Source organism: Geotrypetes seraphini, chromosome 8 (genome assembly GCF_902459505.1).
Source record: "Geotrypetes seraphini chromosome 8, aGeoSer1.1, whole genome shotgun sequence".
Taxonomy (NCBI): domain Eukaryota; kingdom Metazoa; phylum Chordata; class Amphibia; order Gymnophiona; family Dermophiidae; genus Geotrypetes; species Geotrypetes seraphini.
Window position 1 is genome coordinate 123,512,829 of NC_047091.1, and position 14,220 is coordinate 123,527,048.

At 42.6% G+C, this 14,220-nt stretch overlaps 1 protein-coding gene across 5 annotated transcripts in view; it reads left to right on the plus strand.

Moving 5' to 3' along the window:
* ARID3A (AT-rich interaction domain 3A) overlaps window positions 1-14,220 on the plus strand; it is a 143,052-nt gene that overhangs the window by 24,539 nt on the left and 104,293 nt on the right. For 4 of the 5 annotated variants that reach the window (XR_004540306.1, XM_033954283.1, XM_033954280.1 and 1 more), the window contains exon 3: window positions 8,073-8,370. Coding sequence is in view for 4 of the 5 variants with exons in the window: in XM_033954283.1 (XP_033810174.1) it covers window positions 8,073-8,370 (298 nt within the window). In the remaining variant the exon portion in view is untranslated. The remainder of the gene's footprint in view (window positions 1-8,072; window positions 8,371-14,220) is intronic. The other variant, XM_033954284.1, reaches the window with a different exon arrangement.

A 14,220-nucleotide genomic window follows, 5' to 3' on the forward strand; every position in this document is an offset into this window, starting at 1 on the left:
CGCTTATAACGGAACCTAGCCTATAGCGGATGAGGTCCACTGGTCCCGGCCATGCGCCTTTATAAACATACAGAAAATCATCACATATAGCGGACTCGCATATAACGGACTTTTGGATATAACAGACAACTAATTTGGTTCCCAGAGCTGCTTTTAGCTGTAGTTTTATTTGACTATAACGGACATGCAGGCTTCGCCTACAAGGCATGTGGCATGTATCAAAATACAGCCCAGAAGAAAGTGACAAGAGTATTTTTCTTTTCAGTACAGTACGACATAATGCTTTAGAACATCTTTTAGTGTTCTGATTTTGCAATCATTTCGTGCCATACCAATGTTTTGCTGAGTTTTGTTCTTGATGTTGCTGATATGCTTGTGCAGACTGTTGTTCATTGATTGTACGTTGTTTCAAATTGATCTAAATAAAGTTTTTAAAAAAAATTAAACTCTGGATATAAGGGACTGTTTTTCCAGGTCCCTTGAAGTCTGTTATAATGAGATTATACTGTATCCCTATTAATCTTATATTTTAACTGATCTTCTCTCAGGGATCCTTTTACAAAGCTGCAGTAGAGGTTTCTACCGCGGCTCAGCGAGGTAAATGCTCTGACACTCAGGATTTCTATGAGCATTGGAGAATTTACCTCACCGGCCCACGGTAGAAACCTCTACTGTAGTTTTGTAAAACCCAATGTTAATGATTTATACTTCATGAACATAAGAATAGCCTTACTGGGTCAGACCAATGGTCCATCAAGCCCAGTAGCCCGTTCTTACAATGGCCAATCCAGGTCATTAGTACCTGGCCAAAACGCAAGGAGTAGCAATATTTCATGCTACCGATCCAGGGCAAGCAGTGGCTTTCCCCGTGTCTTTGTCAATAACAGACTATGGACTTTTCCTGCAGGAATTTGTCCAAACATTTCTTAAAACCAGCTAAGCTATCCGCTCTTACCACATCCTCTGGCAACGCGTAACAGAGTTTAACTATTCTCTGAGTGAAAAAAAATTTCCTTCTATTGGTTTTAAAAGTATTTCCCTGTAACTTCGAGTGTCCCCTAGTCTTTGTAATTTTTGACGGATTGAAAAATCGATCCATTTGTACCCGTTCTACTCCAATTAGTATTATCTCTCATTCCTCTACTCCTAGATATTCATGTACAACTTCCTGTTCATTTATTTATTTAGTTTTATAGCCCGTCCTCCCCAGGAGCTCAGAAAAGGTTACAAGGATATGTACACGGTAGTTTTCAGGATCAATATCAAGCTACAGAAAATTGAGATGGTTTTCGATAAACATACATGGTATGGGGAAACTAAGAACACGCATGCTGTAGTGAATCTACATACTACAGGAGCAGTACACACATGTTACAGAAAGTTGAGACACATGCTATGGGCGGATTGAGAACACCACCTATGCTTTAGTTAAACTAAGAATGCAAACTATGTAGTCTCAGAATGGTATCTGCATGGCTATAGTAGATAAGAGCACAGTATTGGCTGACAGATTCAGGTGTGTCGGTTTCTGGCTGGTTAAGTTTGAGACCAGGAGCAAGTTGGTTCGTGAACAGTTGTGTCTTTACTGCCTTCTGGAAGGGCAGTAGATTTTCAATTTTCCTAATAGGAGGGAGTTGGTTCCATAGTTTAGACATGCTATATGAGTACTTCCGGACTGTTTCCAGGTGGAGGCGGTTTGCTGAAGGGTTGGACAGCCCGAGTTCAAGTTGCAATCAGAGGGGCTACTAAGGGTGGTAGATTGGGAGCTTCCTTGCTATGTAGTCGGGGATCATGCTGTGGAAGCGTTTAAAGGCTAACGTTAGTTGTTCATGTTCTATTGTCTCGGTCATCAGAGAGATGTTTTAAATTCTACTTGGTTTTCCTCTAAGGAAAGCTGCCTTAGCACATTTGTCAAGGACAAAAGTCATCTTGATGTCATCTGAGAATTCACTACATGGAATTGCTCCACTAATTTTCGATCATTGGCACTTGAGCCGCATGTCATCTACAAATAGTAAGTGTAATGTAACCTTTGGATTATTAACCATCTCTAGCATTAAGTTAAATCCATAACTCAAGGAGTTCATTAGCATACTGAGTAGATAAAGTGCCATATAAAACAAGAGTACCAACATGGAGTATTGCTGAAATATTCCTCACTGGATCTTGATGTTGGGAATATCAAACCAGGGCTGTGGAGTCTGTCGGAAGCAATTTTTGGGTTACTGGAGTCAGAGTTGGAGTTGACTCCTGAGTTAAATTGTATGTCATGCAAATTTTATAATCTTAAATTTTCTTATTCCACTTTTTTTCAGGATATGCTTTTACTTTTAGAATAAATTTTGATATAAAGTTCTTTGATTAAAAAATATAATATATTTTATGATGTTTATATTATGGAGTGGCACCTAGAGAATGACGCAGACAAAGTTTGTCCCCATCCACACAAGCTCTTGAAATCATTTTATTAAAGTATAAAAAGAAACATTCTGTACAACTGCCACTTTATAAATCACAAATACAGAATAATCGTCAACAAAACCCCTCCCTGTTAAATATCCCCTCCACTATCGAGACAACTGAACAAGCCAAATTACTATAAAATCATGCTAGCAGAATACCTTGATCACACACAAAATACAAATGCAAAATCCATAGTAGGTGATTAAAAATGATAAACATAAATCAAAATCCCCAGAAGCCACACCTTGCATGTAGTACAACACCTATATAGATTGTACTGACTCCACAGCCCTGTGAAAAACTGTCCATCATTGTACTTAAATGGATTATGGTCTGTTACATTTACCGGTAATGCTAAGAAATGCAAGGTCATGCATTTGGGCTGCAAAAACCCAAGGGAATAGTACAACTTAGAGAGAGTGAAGAACTCTGTGTGCATGAAAGAGGAGCAGGACTTGGGCGTGATAGTATGTGATGATTTAAGGTGGCCAAACAGGTTGAAAAGGCAATGGCAAAAGCTAGGAGGATGCTGGGTGCATAGGGAGAGGGATGGCCATTAGTTAGAAGGAGGTATGGATGCCCCTGTATAAGGCTCTGATGAGACCTCATTTAGAATATTGTGTACAATTCTGGAGACTGTACCTTCAAAAAGATATAAACAGGATGGAATCGGTCCAGAGGAAGACTACTAAAATTGTCAGTGGTCTTCAGCATAAGGCATACGGAAACAGACTTAAAGATCTGAATACATATGCTTTGGAGGAAAGGCAGGAGACGAGAGATATGATAGAGATGCGGCATAAATATGCTTGAGGCGAGTCTCTTTCTATTGATAAGAAACTCCAGCATGAGAGGGCATAGGCTCATGTGTAATCTAAGGAAATACCGTGTATACTGAAATATAAACTGATCTGGATATAAACCTAGGTCACCTTTTTTCTCCTAAAAAAGGGGGGGAAAAGATTAACTTTAATATAAACCAAGGGAGTGAGAATGGAAAGCCAGGGCTTAGTAGCTGAGCCAAGAACCACTTACCCCATTCAAAACTCCACCCACCTCTCCTGTAACATCTTCCTGCTACTGCTATGCCATTTCTTTGGAATGATACAGCATAATGAGCCCACTTAGTTCAACACTACTGCCTCCCATAAGATGTGACAAGGGTGTTGCTCTCTAGTCCCCATTTAATTTGAGACCTTTGTATTTCAGAGCTGCTAAAGAGAAGTAATGTAAAGATATTTTTTCAGACTACGGCATCAAATACTGGCTTAATACCCTCCTGTACTCCTTCCCGTATCTTTCCAGTAAAATAACATATTAATTCTGGTGACTACAGGACTCTAGGAGAAGGGCAAAATATGACTATCGCCTACCCTTTATTCAACTTTTATCCACCTGCTGTCGGCCATTAGCAACGCAGCAGAGGAATGTCCGGGGTGAGAAAGCCGCGATGGGGCCTGTGCTGCTGACGATGCGGTTTGTTCTAAGGTACTGTATTTCGGTCTTGCAGTCAGGGTTTGGATGGGTGGGAGAGATGGAAAGGTCGTGGGGGGAGCGCTGCTGCCGCTGGTGACTAGGGCTTATTTTCAGGGGTAGGGCTTATATTAAGACCTATCCTGAAAATCAAGCTAGGGCTTATTTTTGGGGGAGGTCTTATTTTCGGGGAAACACAGTAGTAGTGGTATAGAAGCTCACAATGAACAATTGTAGGTGGACATTTTGAGGGACATTATTAGATCTCCCTTTGGAAAGGAAAGGGATTTGGTTTGAATGGTATTTTTTTCAGTTGTAGCTGAAGTTGAGTATGTATTTCTTGTTCCTGGAGAGCTCTTCCTTTTGGATCATAAGTATGGCTTCCTGACTTGAGTTTGTAGTGACTGGGTCTTGGTAGAATAAGGTTAACTGTTTTCAACATCTGAGTGAGGCTTTTCCAGTTCAATGCCTTTTAGTCTGCTTTCCAACCTCCTTTTTTTAAAAATTTCCTTCAGGCCATTCTGTTGGTTTGAGTTTGCCTTCAAATCATCTATCTGCTTCTTGATTGCGCTCTACATGGTCCTGATCTAAGTTCTCCAGAATGTTTCTGTTTCAACATTTAGGGGTCCTTTTATCAAGGTGCAGTAGGGGTTTAAGACGTGGAATACCGCGTGTTAAACCGCCTGGCGCGCTAGTCACTAATGCCTCCATTGACGAGGTGTTAGTTTTTTGGCTTGCCGCAGGGGTTAGCGTGTGATGAAATGTCCGCGCTAACCCCCGTAGCGCGCCTTGATAAAAGGAGCCCTTAGTTGCTGGGTGTTCTCATGATACTCTAATGTATTTCCCCACAGTCCTGTTGAACTTCTTTTCTTTTTCCCCCCACACTAATGGGGGGGAAAAGAAAAGAATTTTGACAGTCCTCTTCCTCGTCATATTTCCACTTTTTCTGCACTTTGGCTAATAACTCTTAATTTGTTGTTGAAGCATAGGAATTTAAGGTCTTCTGTTTATTGCAGTGTATTTGAATTTTTCATATTATCTTTAATCTTAATCTTCATAGATAACTCGTCTATCGGGGACACTTCTGTGCGCTATTACATTTTTCCTTTGGTGTGGGTTTTTTTTCTGAGGAGGAGTGATTGGAGTGTGTGGTTTTTTTTTTTTAATCGATAGAATTCTGATTTCTGCAGGAATTTTTTATTTTTTTTTTACTGCATAATATTGTACATGCTCTAGGATGCTTTAATGCCTTTATTAGTGACATGTAGAGATGAATGCGGGATGGTGGTTAATTTGAGAGGATATCGTTAGGCAGCTTTTCCTCCTTCAGTAATGTTCCAATGAGTTACAAATGTTCCTCTGATACTTCAGCTTAGGTTTAATTTTCCCTGATGGATGAATAGGTACTAGCTTTCAGGTTTCTTGGTGCCCACAGATCTACCTAAATTATCTTCTTAATATTGTAGGGTATCCTGTATTGCCTCATATAAGCTGAAGAAATGCTTCCTGTTTAGGGTCATTGTGGTATACCACTATGCCCCACTACACCACCCCTCTAGTTTTGTAGTAACTGAATCGTAGCTATTGCAGCAAGGTTATGTTGAGTATGTGCAATGGCATGTTATAAGCTTGAGACTGACTTACTGATCTCTCTTGTTAGCCTTCATGGGTCCTATCAAGTGGGCAACATAGGATATGTAAATGAATCCAGATACTGTAGACCTGTGTCTCTTAATTGCACAGCCCAGTGCCTAGCAACTTAAAATTTCTTCATTAAGGTTAAGGTTTACGTGGTGCAGCTCCTTGTGACTGTGGGCAAGACATCTAACCCTCCATTTCCCCAGGTACAAAAACCTAGATTGTGAGCCCTCTATTGACAGAGAAAGTAGTACCTGCATATGATATAACCCACTTTGGTTGTACCAAAGAAAGGCAGTATATCCAACCTATGACCTTGTATTAGTTCTTGGAGTTCCGTCTGGTTTCGTTTTCTGACTTTCACATCGAAATACTCAATTCCACTGCTCTGATATCCTACTTGGGTCTCTGCTATACATTTTCCCTGCCTTCTGCTCTTGTGCTTTGGATTGTTCATTTTTCAGTGGTGAACTGATTGGACTGTTTTCAACAAAATGCTTAAAATGAACCTCTTAAGGAAAGGTACAAGAAAACTAAGTAAGACTTAGTATACAGGCCGATGGAGGTGGGTGTGATGGTCACTGCGTTGCTGATGTCCTCTTGCCTTTACCCTGTTAAGAAGTGGAAAATCATGGTTGTAACTTGCTGGTAAAATCACTTTTTCAGGGGTAGGAATGGGCACAAGTTTTTTTGGTTTTTGTTTGCCCAAAGGGAGGTTTGAGAAGAAAGGCAAAGAAAGAAAAATATTCTGCAAAGCAGATGGTTTGAGCTGCTCTTCAGATTTCAGTTTTTGCACATGATGGTGCTGGCAGAGGGAGAGTCTGATTGAGCGGTATAAATTTTTTTTTAATAAACTTGAAACAAACTATGTGCCAACATTTAGGCCTGGCTGCTTATGCCATGTCAGTGGCTGATATAAATGACTGACTAAACATTGTAGTTGAATGCATAACTGATTAGTAGTCCGGAATCTTAAGGCCAGATTCTATAAACAGTACCTAAAGTTAGGTTCCTAACTTAATTAGCAAAATACCCTTAATAGCCTCAATAATTGGGGAAAAAATGTAATTGGGTGATAGGTGCCTATCCGATTCTATAAAAGCTAGGCACCTAATGCCTAAGTGGGCGTTTCTATGGGTGGAGCGTGACTTAGGCACCACTAAGCGTGATTTCCAAAAACTTAGTTGCCTGAAATGTAGGCCTTTAAAAACCCTGGTCTACATTTCAGGTGCCTAAGTTTTTACATAAGTGTCATTATCTGCGATTCTGTAAACAGCACCCAAGTGTGATTTTCACACGGTTGGCGCCATTCTTCTAGGCGCTGGCCGATTTTTAGGTTCTCTTTATAGAATCAGCCCATTAGTGCATAAATACTGGGCATGCCACTTGCAGGTACGCACTGGAGGGGTTCAATATTCAACATGATTTAACTGGTCAGAAATGGCTCTTCTGTTCAGAGCTAATTGCTCATTTTTTTAGTGGTGTCAAACTCAAAACTGGCCTATTTTGGAGGGGTGTTTAGGAGCCAGATTCAAGACTTGGGAAGGTTAAGAGCTGATATTCAGAACCCATAACTGTGTTAAGGGCTAAATATTGCATTTAGCTGTGTTACATCGATACTGAAGCCCAGATGTGTCCCAACATTGACTTTCCAGGTTTAGCGCTGGTGGCAGTTGGCAAAACATTGATTGCTGCTGGCTGAATATCGGGCATTTAAGGCCCCGGTTCTATAATGTCTGCCTAAAGTTAGGCACCTATATCGGCACCTAACTTAATGGAGGCTTAATTGTTTGATATTGGTATTTAATACTTCACAATCGGCTTTAATTGGACTTAAACTGAAAGTTAGGCGCCTGACTTGAAAAATTTGATTCTATAAAAAGTAGGTGCCTAGGCCAAAGCACCTACCCTGATCGTGGGCGTAGTTAGGGGGCGGATCATTGGTGTGTTTGATTTAGACACGTTTTTGTGACTAGGTGCTAATAGGTCTCTGATATGGGCACCCAACTTTAGGTGAAGAAAACCCTGTCTTAAGTATGGTGTGCCTAAATGTTAGAACGCTGAGCGATGCTAGGCATTATTCGGGTGCCTATGTTTTATAGAATCAATGCCGCTATCAGTAACTTTTAGGCGGACTTGTCAGGGCTTAAGTTTCTAGAACAGTGACTTAACTGCAGTTAACATACATAACAACAAATTAATGCTAATTATTGCTGTTTATTTGCTGTTGGCACCTAATTTGCCAATTAACTTACACAAGTAACTGATGCAATTTTATAATACTCATTTGTAATCTTGTGCGCGAAGTGAAAAAAATGTGCACTTAAAGTTATAGAATGAGGGAGACAGTTTATAAAAACAGACAATTGTTTTTTGAATTGGAGTGGAGCTGGGTTCCCTTGCATGGAAATGTCATTGTATTCCATCTTTTATCCTGTGGGGTGCTGCTGTTGCTAAGTTTTTGTTCTGTTTAATTCTTTGCCCCCTTTTATCTTAAGCAGGAGGCACAAGTGGGAGGAAGATGACTTTGAAGAGGACCTAGTGGAAGGGGAGGAGGAAGAGGAGGATTATGATGATGAGCTGGAGGACGAAGGACTTGATACAACAGAAACTATCGGGCTGGGTAAGGGGCCATTGCTTGCCCACAAGCAGCAGACCCCACAGCCATTTCGGGGTGAACTGCAGCGGCTTCCAAGTGGACAGGAACGCCAGACATCTGGTGTAGCCCATCTGGCTCACTCCCAGCTGCAGGCACAAGACCATGGAGACTGGACGTATGAGGAGCAGTTTAAACAGGTCTGTGTGAGTCCCAATGAGGTTCTGCTTTTAAGCACTGGCAGGCAAGAAATTCTGATGTGCTACTATTAAAAGCTGCCTTTGAAAATGTGGGGACTGCAGGGTAGGGTTTCTGCAACAGGAGCTGGAAGAGGCAATGCTGCTCCTCTTCAGGTCCCATTTCTTTTCTTCCACATCTTACAGTTTTGGCTGATAGAAGGAAAGGTGTGTTTAAGACCTTTTTACCCAGAGGCAGAAAAGGGCCTGTGTTTGAAGCATGTGTTTAAGTATATTAGTTTGAATGAGGAGGGAGGGGAGTTAGCATTGGCAGCATATGTAGAAAATGGGAATGATGAAGGGGATTCTCTGGATGAGGGGCAAAGATGTGCATGCCAAGGAACCAAAGGCAGGATGTTGAGAGGTTATTTCTGGGTAGTTAAGATATGGGCAGCTGGAAGCATATATAGAACTGTTACAGAAGGAAGGGTAGCTTCTCTAAACCAGAGACTAATTTCTCAGAAATGGTACATGTAGGGCTCCCCGACACCATCTGTTTACTTTGCATTATATTTAAAGGATCCTCAGAGGGCCAAATATGTACCAAACACCTCTCCTAAAGTAACAAGGCATTATCACAGAAAGATATCTTGAGGCAGTCTTTCAAATGTCCCTATTTACTAAGGTACAGAACTGGCAAGTTTCCTGCTTTTGTGGGTCTGCCACTAAGTTGCTTCTCCAAGCCATGACAGCAGGAAAGGCCTTCATGAAAGGTCCATGTCTTGCTACTGCTAATCCTGTGGTAGAAGGAAATGCCATTTTTATGAAGGTCTTTTTCTACTGCCAGGGCACAGGAAGGCAACTCCTGTTGCCTTTGGCTGCCAATCGGCTGTGCCTAGGGTGGGCACTGAGTGGCAGCTCTGGAGGTATTCAAAGACATTCGTGATACTTGGAGGTCTCGTGTGCATAAAAGTATACATTCTAGTAGAAGGGCACAGTGGACTTGACAAGTGGGTTTCTTCCCTTCACCTGTGTAGTTTGCAGAAGGCATCATCGACATTTTTCTACTCTGCCTCCTTGTGTCATTTAGGCAGTGCCTCAGTTCCTCAGTTTTTGATTCTGCAAATGAGAAAAGGTGTGTTGTGTTTTATTTCTGTTTTGCATCTGTTTTATTGGGTTTTTAATCTGATTTTTGAGGCTTACTGGTACCACAGAGGTTCTCAGAAATCCTGGGACAGCTCTGCTTGGGAGAAGGTCCAGAGGGCTGTAGCTGGGGAGGCAACCCTTTTGCAGAGAACCCACCTAGCCAGCTGCAATAACATTTATGGCAGCTTGGGGAGAATTCCCCTGGGGTCACAGCTCACCCTGATTTTCAGGCGCTAGAACACAGTCTGAGTGGTCCTTTTGTTGGTCCAGAGGACTATAGCGGGTGCTGGCTATGTCCCTCCTCTTGAAAATGCATGAGGAGCTAGTGGGGTTAAGGTCTTTCAGATACTTAGTCTGACTAAAAGGCAGTCCAAAGGGACAAATCCCTGGAGGAATCTATAAGCTTGTTTGAGGCAGAAATTGTTTCCATAATCTAACTGCAGTGAGAGCTGATGCGGGCAAAGCACCTTCCAGGTCTGTGAGTACAGTGCATTACTATCAATGGGAGACATGGGGGAGGGAGGTTGTCTTGAAATTTGATATTTTAGAACATAAGAATTGCTATGCTGGGACAGACCGAAGGTCCATCAAGCCCAGTATCCTGTTTCCAACAGTGGCCAACCCAGGTTTCGAGTACCTAGCTAGATCCCAAGTAGAGAAACAGATTTTATGCTGCTTATCCTAGGAATAAGCAATAAATTTCCCCAAGCCATCTCAATAATGGCCTATGGACCTCTCTTATAGGAAATTATCCAAGCCTTTTTTAAACCCCGCTAAGCTAACTGATTTCACCACATTCTCCAGCAACAAATTCCAGAGTTTAATTACACATTGTGTGAACAAATATTTTCTCTTGTTTGTTTTAAATCTACCACTTAGTGGCTTCATCACATGCCCCCTAGTCCTAGTGTTTTTGGAAAGAGTGAACAAACAATTCACGTCTTCCTTTCCACTCCACTAAGTATTTTATTGACCTCTTATCATATCACCCCTGCGCCATCTCTTCTCCAAGCTGAAGATGCCTAGGTATTTTAGCCTTTCCTCATGGGGAAGTGGTCCCTAATCTTTTATCATTTTCATCTGGGGCTTCCTGTAGGGTCCCCCACCTCCAAAAATCCCTTCCCTGAATTTTTGGAACTTAAGCTTTCCTGGGCCGTTTTTTGGTGCCAGAATGCTACCATAGTGGCCATCTTGGATTTTCCAATTTTATTTTACCTCAAAGCTCTTGAGCTTTTCTGAATAGGAAGGAAGACTCTGGAGTACAAGATGGTCTGGATGAAGACAAATGGGTGCTGAACGTATTTGAGAGGGCTACAAACTCAATTTTTTTTCACCCTCTTTGGGAGTTTTTTGTAGATTGTTTGGCAGGAAAACTGAAGAAAGCAATCAAAGTCAGAGTGACAGTAAACTTGCTTTTGGAGATCCAAGCTGTTGAGTAAATACTGTGCACAGAATCTGACTTGAGCAGATATTCGATATACTTTATTGTACCCAAGAAAGAATCAGACAATTGGAGGCCCATCGTGACTTTGAGGTCTTGTCAATGTGGCTCTGAAGGTGCCCAAATTTCAAATGGAGACCATGCATTTGGTTATAGACTCGGTGGCATTGGGAAAATTTCTTGCCTTGGTGGATTTGACGGAGGCTTTCTTACATATTCCCATTTTCCCAGAACACAGAAAGTTTCTCAGGTTCCATGTACTCGAGAGGCATTTCCAGCAATGGAGCCTCTACCTTTTACAAAAGTGGTGGTGGTAGTGCTAGCTGCAACACACCTGCGCAAGGCAAGGATTCAGGTTCATCCATGCTTGGACAATTGGTTGATCAGAGCCCCATCCAAAGCTGAAAGACCTGTTATGGATTATTAATTTCCAGAAGTCATCTGGACCTGGTCCAATCCCTGGAGTATCTGGGAATTCTATTCTAGAAGTGTGCAAACTGAAGCTACGATGCCAGATTTTGGAAATCCTGGCAAGGCTGGCTTCTATGGCTTGGCACTACCTGCAGTTGCCGGGTTCAATGGTAGTGACCATAGACGTGGTGCCTTGGGCGAGAGCTCACCTATGTCCTTTTTCAGAGTGCCCTACTATCCTGTTGGTCTCCGCAAATGGATCTGCTCCAGAAGCAGCTGCCCTGGATGGCAGAAGAGCGTTGGTCTGTGCTGGTGGCTCTAGGCGGAGATGCTATCCAAGGGCTTACCTCTCTGCATTTCTTTATGGGTGATACGGATGATGGAAACCAGTCTGTATGGTAGGGGAGGTCATTGAGCGGGTCGCCTAGTTCAGTGCTGCTGGTTGCCTTCTCAGAGGAACTGGTCCATCAACAGGTTGGAACTGAGAGACATTTGGCAAAGCAATCGGGGTTTTCTCAGACAGTGCCACAGTTATACGTTATACGAGGAGGCACCAGGAGTGCTCATTTAAAACTGGAGGCCCAACTGTTTCATTGGGCAGAAGCCCACCTAGAAGCTATATTGGTGGCACATGTAGGGGTCACCAGACCCTGGATCCAGGATTGGGGTCACTGTCCCAGTGAGCTTTCAACAAAATTGTGACACGTTAGGGAAGGGCAACAATTGACCTAATGGCATCAGCGAACAAAAAGAAAGTTCCTCAGTACTAGAGAATGATACGGGGATGAATTTGTCCCCGTCCCCACAGGAATGCAATTTCCCTGTCCTGTCCTTGACAGTTTTGTTACTATCCCTGTCCCTGCCCTATTCCTACAAGCTCTGCCTTAACCGCACAAGCCTTGAATACTTATGATTTTGAAAGTGTTTGAGGCTTGTGCAAATGAGGACAGAGCTTGCAGGAATGGATCAGGGTCAGAAAAAGAATTCGCCAGGGAGTTCCCGCAGGGAAGAGTCTGACCCGTGTCATTCTCGACTCAGTACTTCAGTTGGCGATTAGAGCCAGGAATCACTGGCTTAAATGCCGCAGTCTAGCTTTGGCCAACAGAAGAGTTGTTGCACGTGTTTCCCCTGTGGCCAATGGTAGACTGGATCATTTGAAGAATAGCGACCCATCTCGAGTTGGTGCTTCTAGCACCACCGAATTAATAAGAGCATAAGACTAGCCTTACTGGGTCAGACAAATAGTCCATCAAGCCCAGTAGCCCGTTCTCACAGTGGCCAATCTAGGTCACTAGTACCTGGCCAAAACCCAAGTAGCAATATTCCATCCAGGGCAAGCAGTAGCTTCCCCCATGTCTGTCTCTATTATCCATTCTAATGTTCAAAGATTTAATATTGGCCTGGACTAAGACTGTTCCAAACTGAATTATAATTGGTTGATCAAGCTAAATTTGTGATACCATACCTGGGAGACTTCCACATGAGAGACTTCTCAGGAAACTACAAAGCCATGGAATAGAGGGAGATATACAAAGATAGATAGGCAAATGGCTGGAGAACAGAAAGCAGAGAGTGGACATAAATGGGAAGTTCACAGACTGGGAGAAAGTGACTAGCGGTGTGCCCCAGGGCTCGGTACTTGGGCCCATCTTATTTAATATTTTCATCAATGACCTGGAAGAAGGAACATCCAGTAAGATCATCAAGTTTGCAGATGACACAAAACTATGCCAGGCAATCAAATCGCAGAAGGATAGCGAGGAACTCCAGAGTGACTTGTGTCAGTTAGAGAAATGGGCGGAGAAATGGCAGATGAAGTTTAATGTGAAAAAGTGCAAAGTAATGCATTTAGGTAGAAAGAACAAAGAACACGAGTATAGAATGTCAGGTGCAACTCTGGGCAAGAGCGAACAAGAAAAGGACCTGGGTGTTCTGATATATAAGACCCTGAAGCCGTCTGCACAATACGCAGCAGCAGCAAAGAAATCAAATAGAATATTAGGCATGATAAAGAAAGGAATCACGGGTAGATTGGAGAAAGTTATAATGCCGCTTTATAGAGCAATGGTCAGACCACACTTGGAATACTGTGTCCAGCATTGATCTCCCAACCTAAAGAAGGATATAAAACTGCTGGAGAGGGTGAAGAGATGAGCAACGAAGCTAATAAAAGGTATGGAGAACTTAGAATACGAGGAACGACTTAAGAGACTGGGATTGAAAAAAGGAGACTGCAAGGGGATATAATCGAGACTTTCAAAATATTGAAAGGAATCGACAAAATAGAGCAGGAAAAAAAATTATTTGCAATGTCCAATGTGACACGGACAAGAGGACATGGACTGAAGCTAAGGGGGGACAAGTCCAGGACAAATATCAGGAAGTTCTGTTTCACGCAACGAGTGGTGGACCTGGAATGCCCTCCCAGAGGAGGTAATTGCGGAATCCACTGTTCTAGGATTTAAAAGCAAACTAGATGCACATCTCCTTAAGAGAGGCATAGAGAGAGATGAGTGACTAAAATTACACCAGGTGTACACCTGGCTGGGCCTCCACGTGTGCATATCACCGGACTTGATGGACCGAAGGTCTGATCCGGAGATGGCAGTACTTATGTTCTTATGACCACCAAGGCTTAGATAACTGATCCCCCCCCCTCTTTTGCAAAACCACAGAAGCAGTTCCCAGCGCAGGCCAACGTGCTGAACGCTCCATACTGGTCCCAAACTCTGATTGGCTACGTCGTCTGTGGTACACGGATCTAATACTGTTTCGATGGGACAGATGCCTCAGGCTACCTTTTACTGCCCAGTTGCCCTGGAGGATCCAGAATGCTTTAGTCTTACGGCTTGGCTCTTGAGTGCGCTTTTCAGCAT